Source organism: Nycticebus coucang, chromosome 12, assembly GCF_027406575.1.
Source record: "Nycticebus coucang isolate mNycCou1 chromosome 12, mNycCou1.pri, whole genome shotgun sequence".
NCBI lineage: Eukaryota > Metazoa > Chordata > Mammalia > Primates > Lorisidae > Nycticebus > Nycticebus coucang.
Window position 1 is genome coordinate 62,075,980 of NC_069791.1, and position 19,149 is coordinate 62,095,128.

The window sequence follows — 19,149 nt, forward strand, 5'->3', positions numbered from 1 at the left end:
TTAAAACAGGAAGAGACTGTATAGATTTTCATTATTTATACTTTATATATGCCAAAAATATTTAGTAACTTTTAAAAGATAGTGCTTAAGAATTCCTCAAAATGAAGAATAGTCACTGGAATTTAAAACTAGATGCATTGGATAAACCCTAGACTGAATGTGGCTGAAAATGGAATTGGTGAATTGAAACAGTAATTTTGAATTCACTGAGAACACGGTACAGAGGAAGATGAAAAGTGTGGAAGAGAAAGGAAGATGTGGAGCATGAATCAAGAGGCATTTCCTTGATCCCAGGAGAAGAGAACAGAGGGACAGCAGAGGAATAACCTGGAAGAGACAGTGACTCCGAATTCCCAGAACTGAAGACAGATGTGAATTTTCAGATTCGAAGTACATGCTGAGCACTGCACAGAGTCTGGGTGCCTTCCCACACATTCTCCCAAATTTGGCTTTTTGTTTTTATTTTTGTAACAGCAAATGTCTTATTCCTACTGCAGTCTTTAAATTTTTTTTTTTTTAACAAGTTCTATCAATGTGATTTGTTGGCTATCAGGATTGGTTGGGATTTCACCCACCTTTTAAAATAAAAGCCACTGAAAAGATGCACATATTTGGGCATTTTTCCTATAGTTTATGGAAAATTCTGTTGTAATTCTTTTCATTGCAAATGGATTCCTCAGTAGTCCCTCTTTATTTTGCAATGCCCCAAGTGATGTGTTCCCACTTGGCTGGACAGGGAAGAGTGCTCTGAAGTATGAGCACAAATGCCCTGGACCTCCTGTGACAGGCCGATCAGCACCGATAGCAAGGCAGGCCCAACACACTAGCCACCAGTTGTGCCCCAGGTGATGGCTACTTACAAGAGGTGACCTCACCCTGTTACAGAAGTGGACGTGCAGCTAGCCTTTCCTGTTTACAGCTAAGAGGCGGGATTGGCAGCCTAAACATAGTAGCAAAGCCTGGTTGCTGTGGTTCCAGGGTTGGCCTGAGCCAGTGGAAACACCCTCTTACTCATGCCCTAGGAGAAACATGTCCTTGCTCTTTCACTTTTATTAGTTGGCTGATGTTGGACAAGACGTGAGTCTTTGACTCAGCTCCTTCATCCTTAAGGTGTTTACAGTGACAGCGCTGCCTCACAAGGTGTCCGAGCATCCAGTGAGGGTGCTCAGTGCTCCGTGGAAGGCTGGCCCTGCGATGACTTCTTTTCCTGTAATTTATATCAGAGGTGGTGGCCAGAGGCCCAGCACCTTCATGGAAGTTGTCTTGGTGGGACAAACTGATCTTTGGGGAGCTTCATGCCTTTCAGTCACCCAGGAACAGCCTGCTAAGGGCAGAGTGTGCCCTCTGAGCATGAAGACTCGCCCAGCCCAGCCCTATACAGCTGCCAGTGTTCATCTTCTGACTCATTCTGTAGGCTCGATCTCTGACAGTTTTCAAAAGATACACTAGTGGGTGCCAAAGATTTTTATAAGATACGGGGAAAAAGCATAAATTTGATAAAAATTTTACCAAGTCTAGGCAGATGGTTTGTGCCTGTAATCCCAGCACTCTGGGAGGCCAAGGCAAGAGGATCACTTGAGGCCAGGAGTTCAAGGCCTGCCTAGGTAACATAGCAAGCCCCAATTTCTATAAAACCTAACAATCTTACTTAACTTAAACTTTTCTTAACTTAAAAATTTCTGCCCATCAGCAAGAATCACTCTGTTTCTAGCATCAAAATGGTCTTTTCATAGAGGCTCAGCAGAAATACCACTGACCATAGCAAGTCAGCTATGAGCCGACTGAATAGGTTATCATAGGGGCCACAGTAGGGCCGGGGTCACTGTCCTCCACTCCATCTGCTGGGGCCCAGGAGTCCCACGACCCTGGGAGCATCTTGCATGTGGGCTCTGGGTGCATGGAAATCTCCCCATGAGGGGTGGGTTTCCTGGGACTCAAGGGCAGGTCTCCACAGGCATGTGAAGGAACACCTTTCAGTGGAAGTTTATACATGAAATGTCTGCTCCAGAATTTATTCTTATCCTGGCCCTTCCTTTCAGAACTCCTAAAACGTCTAGATGATGTCTCCAATGATGTTAGGATAGCAGCTGCCTCTACCTTAATCACCTGGCTAAAGTGCATCAAAAGCACCAATGGAAAGTCATACTATCAAAATAGCATTCAATACCTGTATAAAGAACTCCTCGTGTACCTTGATGATCCAGAAAGTGCCATTCAGGATGCAGTTTTAGGTAAGATTTCTTGGGACTTGTGCGTGAGTCTGATAACCTGTGCTGGGTGTGCCAATGGGGGTCATCATAGCTGAGCAATTTGAGCAGCTGGTGGGCAGCAGGTTCAGAGTTGCTGGTGCTACTCAGCAGCCACAGGACCCACATGCCACACAGCGCTCTCTCCTGAGAAATGTTTTTCTTTGAAGGTTGAGGCCACTAATACTGACTAAATAGAAATTAAAATTGAGAAAAATTTTAAATACTGTTAATTTGTTCAGAATAACAATAGTAAACCCATTAACACAACGTGTGTTTTTGAAAAACATGTTTAACAAAACAAAGTAACACGAAGAGTAGTAGTATTTTAGGCTTTTGCAAATCTCTTAGACATCTAGCTGGGTAGAAGATAGCCAGGTCTTCACATCATTGCTGCCTTTGATCAGTCAGTCATGAGACACATTGTTTTGGTTGAAATACATGAAAAGAACCTGCCCTCACCTCTGGCTTCATACGTGGTTGGAAAAGAGAAGAGATTTTAGTAGCCTTTTCTGTTACTTGTGGGTGTTCTTTGATGTTGTGTCGACAGTCACAGGCAAAGGTTCCCTGAAGTCTTACTTGCAGGACAGACTTGGAAACCATGTTGAGGACCCTTTTAGTGCTCGTTATGATAAGATCCACTGGTCCATCTCACACGTTGAACGTAGTGACTTTGCTTTTGTAATGTCATTTGAGAAATGTTATGCATATCCTCCCAATGTGGATACATTTCACTGTGCAGTATCTAAAAAATCACATTTGCCAGCCTCAGTCTCAGGAAAGAGTCTAACTTTATGGTGGCAAAGACATGTTTTTTTATAATCCTTATTTTTTGCTTGAAAGTTTGAGTTTTATCCTTGGCCACAAATACTGTTAGTTGTTCTCCTTGGGGTGATAGACCCACTTGATTCATTTTCAAGAAAATGTTCTGCCAAATACTGGGTCTGCACAACCAGAGTTTGTTGTCGGCCAGCTGGGCTTCAAGGAAAAACAACACTCTGGAAGAGCTGCCAGCTCAGCTCCCAACAGGCGCCTCATGCCTGTACTTACCACATGCGTGTTGAAGCCTGTGGGCTTGAGCCATCTTCTGCATCATTACTGCCAACGTGAGCACTGTGATGGGGTACCTGTGAGTGTCACTATGAACATGGTTTCGGCCCCTAGGATCTTAAGAGCACACTTTGAGAACCTCTGCATTGAGTCATGAGGTCAAAGTGTCTATAAGTGAGTATACCAGCACCCGGGATCATCCTGAGGCCTGACCACTGCTCTCTGGTAACAGGAAGAAGCTGGGAAATAGAGACTCACTAGAAATTGCTTAAAATGACAGCAGGAGCCAATGCACAGGCCCAAAGTTGTGTCCAGCTGCCTGGTAGACACCACTGCCCTCCCTGTAGTGTCTCATGCCCCTCAGTGGCCACTGTCCTCTTCAAGCCTGAGGGCTGAGACTTAGGGTCCTTCTGGCCTCCCCATTCACACCTGTCTGCAGAGTCTGGTCATCTCCTCTCTGATCACTGTTGCTACCCTGACCTGCCCTCCCTGCCTCAGCCAGCCCTGGCCAGAGCCACTTCCAGCCCCACAGCACCTACTGCCCCACCTTGGCTCCTTTTTTCTCTAATATGTCACTGTGAACACTCAACACATTTGCCGTCTTGATTCTGGTCATTAGCTGCTGCTCCCCAGGTAAGTGTGAGCTCTATAGGATGGAGTTTTGTCTCCTGCTGCATCCAGAGTACCCAGCACACTGTATGTTACATGAATCAGTATCAGTAAAGAAAACTGTTCACTTACTTTCTTTCTTTCTTTTTTTTTTTTTTTTTTTTTTGAGACAGAGTCTCACTCTGTTGTCCTGGGTAAAGTGCTCTAGCGTCATAGCTCACAGCAACCTCAGACTCCTGGCATAAGCAAGTCTCTTGCCTCAGCCTCACAAGTAGCTCAGACTACTGGCACCTGCCACAGTGCTCAGCTAGTTTTTCTATTTTTAATAGAGAGGGGGGTCTTGCTGTTGCTTAGGCTGATCTTGAACTCCTGAGCTCAAGCAATCTACCAGCCTTGGCCTCCCAGAGTGCTAGGATTACAGGTGTGAGCCATTACTCCCAGCCTGTTCACCTTTCTAAGCCAATTTATTTATTAATGCAAAGGTTTATTTCTGGGCCAAAAAAGTAACTTACGCCGGGCATGGTGGCTCACACCTGTAATCCTAGCATCCTAGTAAGCCACAGCGGTGGATCGCTTGAGCTCAGGAGTTTAAGACCAACCTGAGCAAGAGTGAGACCACGTTTCTACTAAAAAGGAAAAACTGAGGCAAGAGGATCACTTCAGCCCAAGAGTTTGAGGTTGCTGTGAGCCATGATGCCATGGCACTCTACCAAGGGTGACAAAGTAAAACTCTGTCTCAAAAAAAAAAAAAGACCATGGATGTTTGAAAGGGTGCTTTTAAGTTTTATTCATATTGTAACTATTGTGTAGTAATCCAACAACATCAGGAAAATTGAAAATGCTTTTGTAGATGTTTTAATTTTAATAGGAAGCTGATTTGCATATACCAGTAAGCTTGGTTTGATATTATCCCTGGCATCTTCAAGGTGTTCTGCTATTTTACAGAGGTCCTCAAAGAGGGCAGCACCCTGTTCCCGGATCTGCTGGTAAGGGAGACTGAGGCTGTCCTCCACAAGCACCGTTCAGCGGCCTACTGCGAGCAGCTGCTACAGTACATGCAGGCTGTGCCAGCCACACAGTGACCATCACCAGTTCAGAGCCAGCATCACACACACATCCTTGCCTGTGCTGGAATTTGTGGCTTTTAAAACTCATAAACAGGGTACCTTTTTGTCAACAGCCTAGGACATTCACAGCAAGACTGACAGCAAGAAGAATGTGCTCCAGAGAACCTGCCTGCTGTGTCCTGGGACAGCAGCCTCAGAGCTGGTTCTGTCCTCATGTCTCACACTGAGAGGTCTCCCGAAAACCTACAGCTAATTTGAAATTAAAAATGAAGATCTGCTGCTCATACTGGCAGCTACATCAGCTGCTTTTTTTTTTTTTTTAAACTTCACATGTACTACTAGGTCAGTCCTGCTTAAATGCCCAAGAAAGTTCTTCACTATATAACAAAAGAAGGAGGGAAAGCCAAAGTGTTTAAAAAGAAATTTCATCTTTCTTAGGGTCCTGTCTCCTGAAATTTAATATTTCAGTGAACAGACTAAAAAAAAAAACAAAATTGTTATCTTAACAGTGAAATTTCAATGAAATTTCTCCCTTAAATGTACTGTAACTTTAAGTTATATAGATATATATAGTCATGGCGTTTTAAAAAAATCAGTTCTAATTTTGTTTGCTCTTCTACAAGTGGAAGTAAAGTGTGTTTCATTCCCTAGCACTTGCTACACCCAAGTGCCTAATTGATTTCATTTTAAATGGATTTTGTTACCATAAGCCATTATTTGTATTAACACCAGGGGAAATGCTGTGTATATTTTCTAACAATCAAATACTAACATTTATGCTTTCATGTTTGAAAATTGAATTAAAAATATTTATTATAATTAATTTGTATGCCTGTCTTTGTGGGTTTGATAATTAATTGACATGTTGAGAAAACAACTGATTTTTCCTCAGATTTAGCCTCACAGTGATCTCATCTTTGAGAATTCTGGGCTGTGGGGACCCTGGGTTCCTCTGGGGGGCCGGTCCAGTGTTCTTGTTGTGTTCTCTCTGGACACCAGGTGGCAGGAGCTCCAAAAAGTTAGGGCAATTGCCACAGGTCGGTAAGGCCACCCATAGGCTCACCTTGTGAGGACCTAGGTGCTGGGGGGTGTTGAGTGGGGGAGGTTAGCCTGGAGGTTGTCATGCATGGGATGCTGACAAGCCACCCTCACCCACCCTCCCTTCAGGGCCTCTGGCATCCTAACTGCTCTCTAGCCAGCTTCTGTCCTTGGCACTGCCCTCAAATATTAGCCTCCACCCATTCCCTAAGTACCTTTTGTCATATGTCCTCTGCCATTTTCTTGAAAGGCTTTATGAGCCCCCAGATCAGGGGTCTTCAGAGAACTGACTGACCAGCAGCATCAACTCCAAAAACTTGGAAATGCCAATCATGGGGTCCCTACCAGACCTGCTGAATCAGCCTCACAGGAGACCCTGAGGCCAGAGATAATGTGCAGCTCCACATCCAGCTCGCACCCCATCAGCTAGCTCTGTCATGGGAGCTAGAAACATGGCTGAGGGCTCAGCTGAGAACACGTGCTGAAGGACTCCCTGCCCTCCTGGCCGTGCACTGGCTGCTGAGTCTGAGCATGACAGGGAGGAAGTCTCAGTAGGACTAGTCAGTTTGTTGTTTTCTTTTTTTTTTCGGCTTAATGTGAGGGTGTAAATAACTAGGTTACAATATTTGCATTTGTTAGTAGAGTCCCTCTTACAGTTGTGTCTATACCCATCTGGTTGGTTCTTAGACATTACTGAATGGAGCAAGATGGCACCACATCCACAGGTGTCCAAGAAAGGCAAAAACTCAGCCTACAAAGGGCTAATGTCTGAAAAGGGTAATGTTCCTCTTACTACTTCTTTGAAATTCTGGTAAATTCCCTCCAGTCAGCAAGCATCTATGGGGCCCTCTGCCAGGCACCAGGTAGGGGAGCAGCAGCTTTAACTAACAGTACTTTTGACATATAATTTATAGACTATAAAATTTACCCATTCTGAGGGTATGGCTAGGTGAGTTTTACATGTAGCGTTGGGCAACCACCACATCCCAGTCTTGGACAACTTCCAGCACCCTCAGGCTCCTCAAGCCTATTGCACTCACCCACACTTCCATCCCAGCCCCAGGTAACCACTCATCTGCTTTCTATCACTACAATTTTACCTTCTCTAAATACTTCGTGGACAGATAGAATTGTGCAGTGTATGGTCCTACCTGGGTTTTTTCTGAGGCTACTTAACCCACTGGTCTAGGAGCCAGCACCTCTTAATCCCAGTTACCCATTTACCTGATAATGGACCTTTAAGTTGTACAGTTTGGGGTTATTATAAATAAAGCTGCTGTGAGTTCTGTGTCCAAGTCTCACATGAACATGTTTCCAATGCTCTTGGATAAACATGTTAGAGTAGAATTACTGGGTCATATTTGATAAATGTTTGTAGTCCCTGACTGATTTTTTTGTTTTTTGGGTTTTTTTTGACACAGAGTCTCACTCTGTTGCCCAGGCTAGAGTGCCGTGGTGTTAGTCTAACAGCAACCTCAAACTCTTGGGTTCAAGCATTTCTCTTGCCTTGGCCTCCTGAGTAGCTGAAACTACAGGTATGTGCCCCCATACCTGGCTAGTTTTTTCATTTTTAGTAGAGACAGGATCTTGTTCTTGCTCAGGCTGGTCTTGAATTCCTGAGCTCAGGCAATCCACCTACCTTGGTCTCCCAGAGTGCTAGGTTTATAGGTATGAACTACTGCACCTGGCCCCCTGATTGATTGCTAGTTTTAACTGCTTTATTGAGTTGTAACTGACCTCCAATTAACTGCACAGATACAAAACGTTTGATTTGATGAGTCTGACATATATATGCAGCCATGAAACCATCACCGCAGTGAACTTCATGGTTCCAAGTCCTTTGCAGTCACCCTCCCTCCGTTCCCACTCTCTGTTCTCTAGGCAACACCGTCAGCTCAGCCACTATACGATAGCTTGCATTTTTTATAATTATTTATAAATGTATTTGTATATGTACTCTTCTTTTCCTGTCTTCTTTCACTCAGCAGTTACTTTGAGATCCATCCGTATTGTGATGTCCATCGATAGTTCACTCCTTGCGACTGCTGTGTAGTACCCTCTCTGTGGCTCTACCTCAATGCATTTGTCTACTCACCTGTTGACATATGTTAGAGCTGTTTCTAGTTTTTGGCTATTACCCAAAAAAAAGTTGCTTAGAACATTTGTGTATGAGCCTTTGTGTACAGATAGATGCTTTCCTTTCTCTTGGGTAAACATCTAGGAGTAGAATGACAATCATAGTAGATATATAGGTAATTTGTATTTAAAACTGCCAGTACCATTTTCCAGAGTGGATGTATTATTATGTATTTGCTTCAGCAGTGGAAGGAAGACTTCCATTCTTCCTGTGTTTGCCAACCCTGGATATATCAGCTTTTACTTTTAGCCATGCTAATAGGTGCATAGTAGTGTCTCATTATGGTTTTAACTTACACTTCCCTAATGCGTAATGATGTTGAACATCTTTTTGTGTGTTTATTTGCCATTGTATATCTTTTTTGGTGAAGTGTCTTTCAAAATATTTTGCCTGGGCAGTGCCCGTAGCTCAGTGGGTAGGACACTGGCCGCATACACCCAGGCTGGCGGGTTCAAACCCAGCCCAGGCCTGCTAAACAACAATGACAACGGCAACAGAAAAATAGCCAGGCATTGTGGCAGGTGCTTGTAGTCCCAGCTACTTGGGAGGCTGAGGCAAGTGAATCACTTAAGCCCAAGAGTTTGAGGTTGCTGTGAGCTGTGGAAGATGACATAGTGAGACTCTGTCTCAAAAATAATAAAATAAAATAAAATATTTTGCCTATTTTAACAAAACTGGGTTTTCATGTTGAATATTGGGAATTCTTCATATGTTCTACATACAAGTCCTTTATCATATACATGATTTGCAAATATTTTATCTCATTCTATAGCTTATTTTAATTCTTTTAGCAGTATTGTTTGAAAAAACAAGTTTTACATTTTAAATGGTGTGATTTATCAATTTATTCTTTCATGGACTGTGCTTTTGGTGTTATATCTAGGAAATCTTTGCCTAACCTTTGGTTCCTGACTTTTTTTTTTTTTTAATAAAGACAGAGTCTCCCTTTGTCACCCTCAGTAGAGTGCCATGGCATCACAGCTCACAGCAACCTCCAGCGCTTGGGCTTAGGCAGTTCTCTTGCCTCAGCCTCCCAAGTAGCTGGGACTACAGGCACCTGCCACAACGTCCGGCTATTTTTTTTTGTTGCAGTTTGGCCAGGGCCAGGTTCAAACCCACCATCCTCAATATATGGGGCCGGCACTCTACTCACTGAGCCTCAGGTGCCACCCCAGTTCCTGAATTTTAAGAAACTAAAAAAAGTTATTGTCCTAAAAATAATTCATTTGTTTACTCCAGTGATTTTCCTCTCATTAGTGTGCAGTGAGAGGATCTTAGGTATGGTGTGACAATTTTTTTTTTTTTGAGACAGAGTCAATGTTGCCCTCGGTAGAGTGCTATGGCATCACAGCTCACAGCAACCTCAAACTCTTGGGCTTAAGCAATTCTCTTGCTACAGCCTCCCAAGTAGCTGGGACTATAGGCATCCGCCAGAACACCTAGATTTTTTTTGTGGTGGTTGTTGTTGTTGTCATTATTGTTTGGTAGGCCCGGGCAGGTTTGAACCCGCCAGCCCAGTGTATCTGGCTGGCACCTTAGCCGCTAAGCTAGTGCACCGAGTCTGCTGTGACAATCTTTAAAGATCATCAAATTATTTTCAAAAGAAATTCAAAGCACAGTAAGTATATTCTTGTTTTTATTCTTTTTTTTTTTTTTGATCAATATAATTTAAGTATGCTGTAGAAATTTAACTGTAGGTTCAAGGGTGCTGTGAGATTAAAAAGGTTGAAAGGTTTACTCTAACCTACACCATAGTTTGAATGCAAGTTTTGCTTTCCTTTGAAATCTTTCTGTGACCTAAATGAAGATATATGATCCTGGAAGGGTGAGAGTTGGTTAAGATGAAAACAACACCTACTTTAATAGCTGAAGACAACTCTATATATTGGGATGATCTCTCAAACAAATTATTAATTTCTTAAAAACAAGAAGCACAATGTTCTGAATAGAAACCCCAAATATAAAAGAAGGCAAGAGGGGCTGTCTATTTGCTTATATATATAAAATATTTCTGGAACAAAAGAAACTAACACCAGTGGTGGCCTCTGAGAGGGAACCTGTATTACTGAGGGACTGGAGTGGGAATTCAGTCTCCACCTTTGGTACCTCAGAATTTACTTTGTAGTGTATGTATCACCTACTCAAAGACACAACTCAGCCACGATAATCTGTAATCAGAAACCTAAGTGACACTGGGTGATGCTAAGATAGTGCACAAGTCAGCACACTCGTTTCTTCTGTATAAAGAACCCCTGTCCTAGAAAGGATGTTCAGGATGTCAAACAAAAGGTTTATCAAAACGTTGTCTTGTTGAGAAATGAAAATGCCAATATTTGTACCCAAGTGTACATAGAGGCTTTATTCTAGTCGCAAGCTGGAAATACCCCAAAGGTCCATCAACAATAATGAATGGATAAACAAACTGCAGTGTATCCATTTGCAAGAATACTGTACTACAATCAAATGGCTGACGGACCTTGCAGCAACAATGGCTCTCACAGATGTTAGGCTGAATTAAACAAGACAGATGTAAAGGAATGCATATAATCTCTTCTGTGTGGAATTCTAGAACAGGCAAAGCTACTGTATGGTACTTTTTAAATCATTGGAGCAATGATAGGTCTAAGGAGGTTCATTATCTATTTTCTCTACTTGTGTATGTGGGGGCTTTGTGTGAATTTTTTCCATAATGAAAAATATTAAAGCTGTTAAAACAATCATCGGGATAAGCTTGAAGGCAAAGACTGAGGCTGTGTGTTCTCAGAGGCAGCCACCTCCAGGCAGGAGCCAGAGTGTGGTATCCCTTTCCTGCAGGCCTTTCTATCAGCTGCCTCCTGACCAACCTGGGAACTTAGATACATTTTCTCTAAAGATATATTTCTCTTCCTGTTTCGCATTTTCCAAGGTACTCTTTTTTTTTTTTTTTGAGACAGTCTCACTCTGTCACCCTGTGGTGTCATAGCTCACAGCAGTCTCAAACTCTTGGGCTCAAGCAATCCTCTTGCCTCAGCCTCTGTAGCTGGGACTATAGGTGTCCACTACAATGTCTGCCTATTTTTTACTTACTGAAGACCAGGTCTTGCTTTTGCTCAGGCTGGTTTCCAACTCCTGAGCTCAAGTGATCTACCTGCCTTGGCCTCTCAGAGTGCCGAGATTATAGGCATGAGCCACAGTGCCTGGCCCCAGGATTCTCTAAACAGCCAGTATCATTCAGACATGAAGGCATTGCCTGTGTGATGTCAGATGTACTGAAGGGTGGTAGATTATAAATACCCTACTTTTCTTTTCTGTACTTCAAGTATTATAGTTTTCAAAGCAGCTCAGGAGGCCACAGGCCGTGCTGTTGTGTACTGTGTCTGGTATCCCACAGGGAGGCTGCAGTTGCCCTCTGTCTCCTTTCTTTGACCTGGACATGTCCTTGGCCTTGTACCCAAAGGGTCTGAGCCTCTTCCTATAAGCACATGATGGCTCCAGGAGCTGGCCTGGCCTACAAGCCTACAACCTGTTCCAAGAGCAAAAACCCTTGCTCATTTGAGCCTAGGCAGCTACTCAAGGCTTTTCTTAATGTCTTGGAAAGTGTAATTTGAAGAGACAAGGAAGGGAATGCCCCATGCTTGGCTGACAACGAATACGAGAAACGGTAACTATAGACAAGAATCTATTCAGAAGTCTGGGTGTTCTTTTCCTGGCCTCATTGCTGGCACTTTCATCCTCTAAGACTTCGTTTCTTCATATTTCTATTTTCAAAAAGCAGCCTGACAGTTCAGGCTCAGATTGAGAGTGAGGAGAGGCAGTGACAGTTGCAAATGTAAATGGGGGACAAGCCTCTGAGCCATGTAGGGGAATAGAGTTGGGGTGGAACATGAGCGCTTTCTCCAAGCCTCCTGATAACAGACATTTGAGCTGACCAGGCTGAGACTGCAGCAATGATGCCCCATTGTGGGCCTTGCCTGCACCTACGTTCGCATTTGATGAAATAAAGGCGATTATTACCACTGTGAAGTTCCTGTGCACATTAAGGCAAGATCAGGGGCTGCCACTGTGGAGTGGAAAGTTCCCTGTGTGCACAGCCACACCCCTCCTTCTGTCACTCACCATTGACTGCTGGATCCTGGGGCCATGGGCACCACTCACCCACTGCACACAGTCAAGGGAGGCCAGGTAATGCCTGTGGAGAATTTAGGAACAGTAATCACACATAAAGTTATTCTGCCTTTTTTGAGACCATACACCAGCCATTCTGCACCATGTCAGTGATAAAGTACTCCCAGTGAAATCTTTTGTTGGTCTAAGTTCTAATCAAAACAATTGCTGCAGTTATTAGTAAATTATAATAAGAACTTCAAATGAGCACATTTTTAGTATAGTTGACTTTATTTATTTATTTATTTAAGACAGATTCTCACTCCGTTGCCCTGGGTAGAGTACTCCTAAGCTCAGGTGATCCTTCTTGCCTTAGCCTCCTGAGTAGCTGGGACTACAGGTGCCTGCCACAATGCCCAGCTAATTTTTCTAATTTTAGTAAAATAGGGGTCTCACTCTTGTTCAGGTTGGTCTCAAACTCCTGAGCTCAAGCAATCCACCTGCCTTGGCCTCCCAGAGTGCTAGGATTACAGGTATAAGCCACCACACCCGGCCTACAGTTGACTTTTAACAACAGAGGTTTGAACTGCACTTATGCACACATTTTCTTCTGCTTCTGCCAACCCTGAGAAAACAAAACCCACCCGTCCTCTCCAGTCCACTGAAGATAGAGAACTTTCTGATGATCCACTTCTACTTAATGAATAGTAGATATGTTTTCTCTTCCTGGTGATTTTCTTAATAACATTTGCTTTCCCTCTAGCTTATTTTATTGTAAAAATACAGTATATAATATACAAAATACGTGTGAATTAATGTTTTGTTATCTGTAAGGCTTCTGATCAATAGTGGGCTATTAGTAGTTAAGCTTTGGGGAATTCAAAGTTATACATGGAGAGTCATTATCCCTAATCCCCACTTTGTTCAAAGATAGACTATCTTTTATTTAATTAATTAATTAATTTACTTATTTATTTTGAAACAGAATCTCACTTGGTCACCCACGGTAGAGTGCTGTGGCGTCATAGCTCATGGCAACCTCAAACTCTTGGGCTTAAGTGATTCTCTTGCCTCAGCCTCCCAAGTAGCTGGACTATAGGTCCCGCCACAATGCCCGGCTATTTTCAGAGTTGGGGCCTCGCTCTTGCTCAAGCTGGTCTCGAACCTGTGAGCTCAGGGTAATCCACCCACCTTGGCCTCCCAGAAAGCTAGGATTATAGGCATGAGCCACCACACCCAGCTGTATTTATCTTTTAATAAATATATTCTAAGTGGAAATAAAGTTAGAAAATGTCCAGTTATACACTTGGACTCCATCACATATGAACTCAGCAACGCACATTCTTTTAGAGAACAAGTGTTTTGTTTAGGAATCATTGGGGCTTGCTTTGGGTATAATCCACATCTCCAACCCCTATGGTATTAAAAATTCCTGTGTTCCTGTGTTAAAGCATTAAATTAATATAAACCATGTTAATATACAGTGGTTGTACACAAAGTAATACAACTTGAGATACTTCAATTCTGTTGTTTTCTTTTCTTTTCTTTTCTTTTTTGAGACAGTCTCAAACTGTCACCCTGGGTAGAGTGCCATGGTGTCACAGCTCACAGCAACCTCCAACTCTTGGGCTTAAGCAATTCTCTTGCCTCAGCCTCCCAAGTAGCTGGGACTACAGGGACCTGCCACAACACCCAGCTACTTTTTTTGTTATTATTACAGTTGTCATAGTTCTTTTAGCTGGCCTGGGCTGGGTTCGAACCCGCCAGCTTCGGTGTATGTGGATGGCACCTTACCCACTGAGCTACAGATGCCACCCCTGTAGTTTTCTTTTGCTTTGTCTTGTTTTGTTTTGGTTTGGTTTGGTTTTTGAGACAGAGTTTTACTCTACTGTCCCGGCTGGAGTGCTGTGGCATCAGCCTAGCTCACAGTAACCTCAAATTCTTGGGCTCAAGTGATCCTCTTGCCTCAGCCTCCCAAAGTAGCTGGGACCTCAGGTACCCACCACAATGCCCAACTAGTTTTTCTAATTTTAATAGAGACAGACCAGATCTTGCTCTTGCTCAGGCTGGTCTCAAACTCCTGAGCTCAGGGGATCCTCCCACCTTGGACTCCCAGAGTGCTGTGATTACAGATGTGAGCCACTGCACTGGCCTGTTATTCTTATGAACAAGAATGTTTGTATTTGTGTTTAAATTTAAAAACAATGCACAATGCAAGCTGTAAGGTGTGATTATTTTTGTTTGTGAAGTGCAGATGTTAGGATTCTATTTTTAAATTTTTATTTACTTATTTATTTTTTGGAGACAGAATCTCACTTTTTCCCCCTCAGTAGAGTGCTATGGCATCATAGCTCACAGCAACCTCAAACTCTTAGGCTCAAGTGATTCTCTTGTCTGAGCCTCCCAAGTAGCTGGGGCTACAGGCTCCTACCACGATGCCCAGCTATTTTTCAGAGACAGGGTCTCACTCTTGCTCAGGCTGGTCTTGAACCTGTGAGCTCAGGCGATCCACCCGCCTTGGCCTCCCAGAGTGCTAGGATTACAGGAGTGAGACACGGCGCCCAGCCCCAGATTTTAGGATTTTAGTTTAATCATGAAGTTTAATGTCCTCAGCAGTAAAATAATAATTCTTTTTAAATTGTTAATTATTAAAAACATAAAGACTAAATTAAAAAAATAATATTATTACATGACACTTTCTAAAATAAATTTGTCACATAGAGGAAGGAAGTGTTTAAAATGATCCACTCCAGGTGTCAAGTCCTAAGGAAACTAGGTTTGCAGATAACAACCTGGACCGATGCAAGAGCCCCATCTTAAGACAGATGAACATGCGACTGGGATAAGGAGTGTGGTTTTCCCCATCTGCTGTCAGGCCCAGGAAGCCTTCCAGCCCAGATCCTTGCTCTCCCCTGGGTGGGGCCAGGACCACTGCTGAGTGGTCACCACCTGTTGATCCCATTTAGGGATATGCCCACATAATGGCCACATTGTGTGTGTCCAGACTGGAAGACTCTCCCTCATTGAGGGAGTGCACCAGGCTAATAGCCCTCTGAGTGGTTATTTTTTATTTATCCTGTAGCTCAGTGGGTAGAGCGTCGGCCACATGCACCAGGGCTGGTGGGTTCAAACCCAGCCCTGGCCTGCTTTAAAAAAAAGAAAAAGCCTATTTGTCTGGGCGTGGTGGCTCACGCCTGTAATCCCAGCACTTGGGAGGCCAAAGCGGGTGAATTGCCTGAGCTCATGTGTATGAGACCAGCCTGAGCAAGAGCGAGACCCCTATCTTTAAAAATAGCCAGGTATTGTGATAGGCACCTGTGGTCCCAGTTACTTGGGAGGCTGAAGCTAAAGGATCACTTGAGCCCAAGAGTCTGAGATTGTTGTGAGCTATGATGCCACAGCACTCTACCCAGAGTGACAGCTTGAGACTCTTGACTCTTCTCAAAAAAAAAAAAAGAAGAAGAAGAAGAAAAGAAGAAAAAAGCAGGCTCGGCCCCTGTAGCTCAGTAGCTAGGGCACTGGCCACATACACTGGGGCTGGTGGGTTCAAACCTGGCCTGGGCCTGCCAAACAACAATGACAACTACAATAACAATAAAAAAATAGCCAGTGTTGTGGCGGACGCCTGTAGTCCCAGCTACTTGGGAGGCTGAGGCAAGAGAATCTCTTAAGCCCAAGAGTTTGAGATTGCTGTGAGCTATGACCCTATGGCACTCTACTCAGGGTGCAATAGTGAGACTCTGTCTCAAAAAAAAGAAAAAGAAGAAAGAAGTTGGGCGGCGCCTGTGGCTCAAGGAGTAGGGCGCCAGTCCCATATGCTGGAGGTGGCAGGTTCAAACCCAGCCCCGGCCAAAATACCACAAAAAAAAAAAAAAAAAAAAAGAAAGAAAGAAGTTATGTGAAGCACAGACTACAGCTGAGAGTGGGCCTCTGCAAAGGAGGTGGAGCACCACCTCCAGGGGGCAGGGTCATTTGGAGGAACCAGTGGGAAAGGGGTCTCTGTCCTTCAGATCAACTCCTGGCCTCTTGACTGGCATGCATGAGAACTGTTTCACCAAAATATTATCATCATATAATTCCCTTGGATCCAAAGGGGAATAGGGTTGATGGTGAGTCTATGTTTGTTTAAACATTTTAATGATCGTTGGTGAGGTTTACACTCCTCCACAGTGTGGTGGCCATGGAGTTTGGATAGCGTCCTCCCCACTTTCTCCTCTCCGGGGAGAGTCCTTATAACCTACCGCTTTCTCTCCCTGACATTCTGAGGCAGTGGTTCTCAGTCGCAGATCACTGGGCCCAGAGCCTCTCATTCAAGTAGGTCTGGGGTGGAATTTGCTAGAAATTAGCTCAAATGCAAATTCTCAGGTAATGATGTTGATGGTGACCTGGAGAACACACTTTGAGAACCAATGGTTCAAGCCAGTTCATTGGAAGTGTTTCCCTACTCCAGGTGATCTGTCCATCGGGTGTGTGCAATCAGAGCAGAGCAGTTTGTATGTTGTTTTTTTGATGATTACACGAAAGAGAAAATGTTATTCCCTATGTCCAAGACATGGATCCAGAATCCTGATCAAAACATACTTGCAATCCTCCCAAGTCTTTCAGTCATTAATGGTTTTTTTATTATATTATATAAGCCAGTTGAGCTGGTGTTCTATACTTACAAAACAAAACATCAGAATGAAAACAGAGATAAATATTGATCACGATGACCTGGATAAAATAAAATTTTGTATATCCTAAGCTTATGATTAAGAGAAAGTGGCAGAACCACTGGGAGTTAGACTTCCATTCCTCTAACTGTGGTTTGCTTTCCACCATCTCTATCACCCCCAGAATTTGGGAAGAGACCTATTGAATGTGGGCAGGGGTGTTCTGCTGACAACCTGGAGCTGTACCAGTGGCAGTTGGTCTGTCCTCTCCCAGGAATACTCTGGGACCCAGCCTGACTGTATTCTCTGAGCACCATGTCTGCACCCCAGCCACCACACTGGGAAGCTCAACAAGGCCCCACATGAAAAGGCACCCTCCCGTGCCGTGCCTGTAGCTCAGTCGGTAAGGCACCGGCCCCATATATCGAGGGTGGCGGGTTCAAACCTGGCCCCGGCTGAACTGCAACCAAAAAATAGCCGGGCGTTGTGGCGGGTGCCTGTAGTCCCAGCTACTCGGGAGGCTGAGGCAAGAGAATCGCGTAAGCCCAGGAGTTGGAGGTTGCTGTGAGTTGTGTGATGCCACGGCACTCTACCAAGGGCTATAAAGTGAGACTCTGTCTCTACAAAAAAAAAAAGAAAAGGCACCCTCCCTCCGGTACTGGGCACATCCAGGGGAGAGGGTGAAGGCAGCAGCCTCTTCCTTCCCTCCGCACCACACACCCTCTTTCCCTTCTTGTGTGATAGGATAGAGTCAACCAGCACATATAATGGTGGAATCCAGGGCTGAGGCATCTCGTATTGCTGGAAGGTAAGGAAGTGCTCAGAAAAGTATGGAGGCACACTGGAACGATGTGAGCAACAGAACATCACTGCAGACTGTCACAGAATAACAAATGCCCATGAGTCCATGGTGACATAGATACATGAGGGAGAAGGGACAGCTTTTCCTTACAGAAATGTTTGAATTAATAGATGTTAAAGGAATTAGGGAGAAAGAAATTCAGCACCAGGCAAACACCACAGTTGCAATTGTTAGCAAGCTAGATCCACTGAGGGATGCTAAAATCTGTGGGTAAAAGTTTTGAGATCCAACAAGTGGTGGCATAGTTTCAGATATCTCCCCCAAAGATATTCTTGATTATAAAGGGAAAACAGTGGGGGCAGCGCCTGTGGCTCATGGGTAGGGCGCCAGCCCCATATGCCCAGGGTGGCGGGTTTGTACCCAGCCCCGGCCAAACTGCAATAAAAAAATAGCCGGGGGTTGTGGCAGGTGCCTGTAGTCCCAGCTACTTGGGAGGCTGAGGCAAGAGAATCACCTAAGCCCAGGAGTTGGAGGTTGCTGTGAGCTGTGACACTACAGCACTCTATTGAGGGCAATAAAGTGAGACTCTGTCCCTAAAAAAAAAAAACAACAAAAAAACGGAAAACGGTAACTTTACAGTTGAGAAGCTCACCTCAGTGTAATCATGGGAAAACATCAGCCAAACCTAGACACAGGACACTACCAAATAAAAACTGAGCAGAACTCTACAAAAGTATCCAGCGCCTAAAAGACAAGGAAACTGAGCAACCATCCAGGATTGGAGGAGCTAAGTACACTTGATACTGAACACAGGGTGGGGTCCCCAGCTAGCCTGGGCATGAGAAGGGCATTCGTGGGAAAGCTGGTAAATCTAGATAAAATCTGCAGTTCACTGGGTAGTGTTATGTCACAATTAAATTCCTCGTTTTGACATTTGCATCTCAGTTATGTAAGATGTTAATATAAGGAGAAGCTAAGCAAAGGGTGTCTGGGAAAAATTCTTCTGTTAAAAGTCTAAAATTATTTCAGGCTCGGCGCCTGTAGCTCAGCGGCTAGGGAGCCAGCCACATACACCCAGGTTGGCGGGTTCGAACCCAACCCAGGCCTGCCCCATAACAATGACAACTACAACCAAAAAACAGCTGGGCATTGTGTCAGGTGCCTATAATCCCAGCTACTTGGGAAGCTGAGGCAAGAGAATCACTTAAGCCCAAGAGTTTGAGGTTACTGTGAGCTATGACACTACAGTACTCTGAGGGCAACGTAGTGAGACTCTGTCTCAAAAAAAAAAAAAATTTTCAATATACAGTGTCAAATATACATACATGTGGGCTAGGGCAAAAAGAAGATAACCTCTCTCCTGGGCAGGTGAGCAAAGGACATTTGGCTGCAGGGCCGGCTCTCATGCCTGAGAGATGGCAAGAGTCTTGGGTGGACTCCAATGGAATCTCAGCTGCGTCGCCTG

General features: G+C 44.1%; 1 protein-coding gene across 1 annotated transcript in view; it reads left to right on the top strand.

Annotated features, from left to right (window-relative positions):
* The window catches only part of DNAAF5 (dynein axonemal assembly factor 5), a 45,412-nt gene extending 39,642 nt beyond the window's left edge, over nt 1–5,770 (top strand). The window contains exons 12-13 of the mRNA XM_053554649.1: nt 2,040–2,231; nt 4,851–5,770. Of these exons, the coding sequence (XP_053410624.1) occupies nt 2,040–2,231; nt 4,851–4,987 (329 nt within the window). The 3' untranslated portion in view covers nt 4,988–5,770. The remainder of the gene's footprint in view (nt 1–2,039; nt 2,232–4,850) is intronic.
* The last annotated feature ends 13,379 nt before the right edge of the window (nt 5,771–19,149 follow it).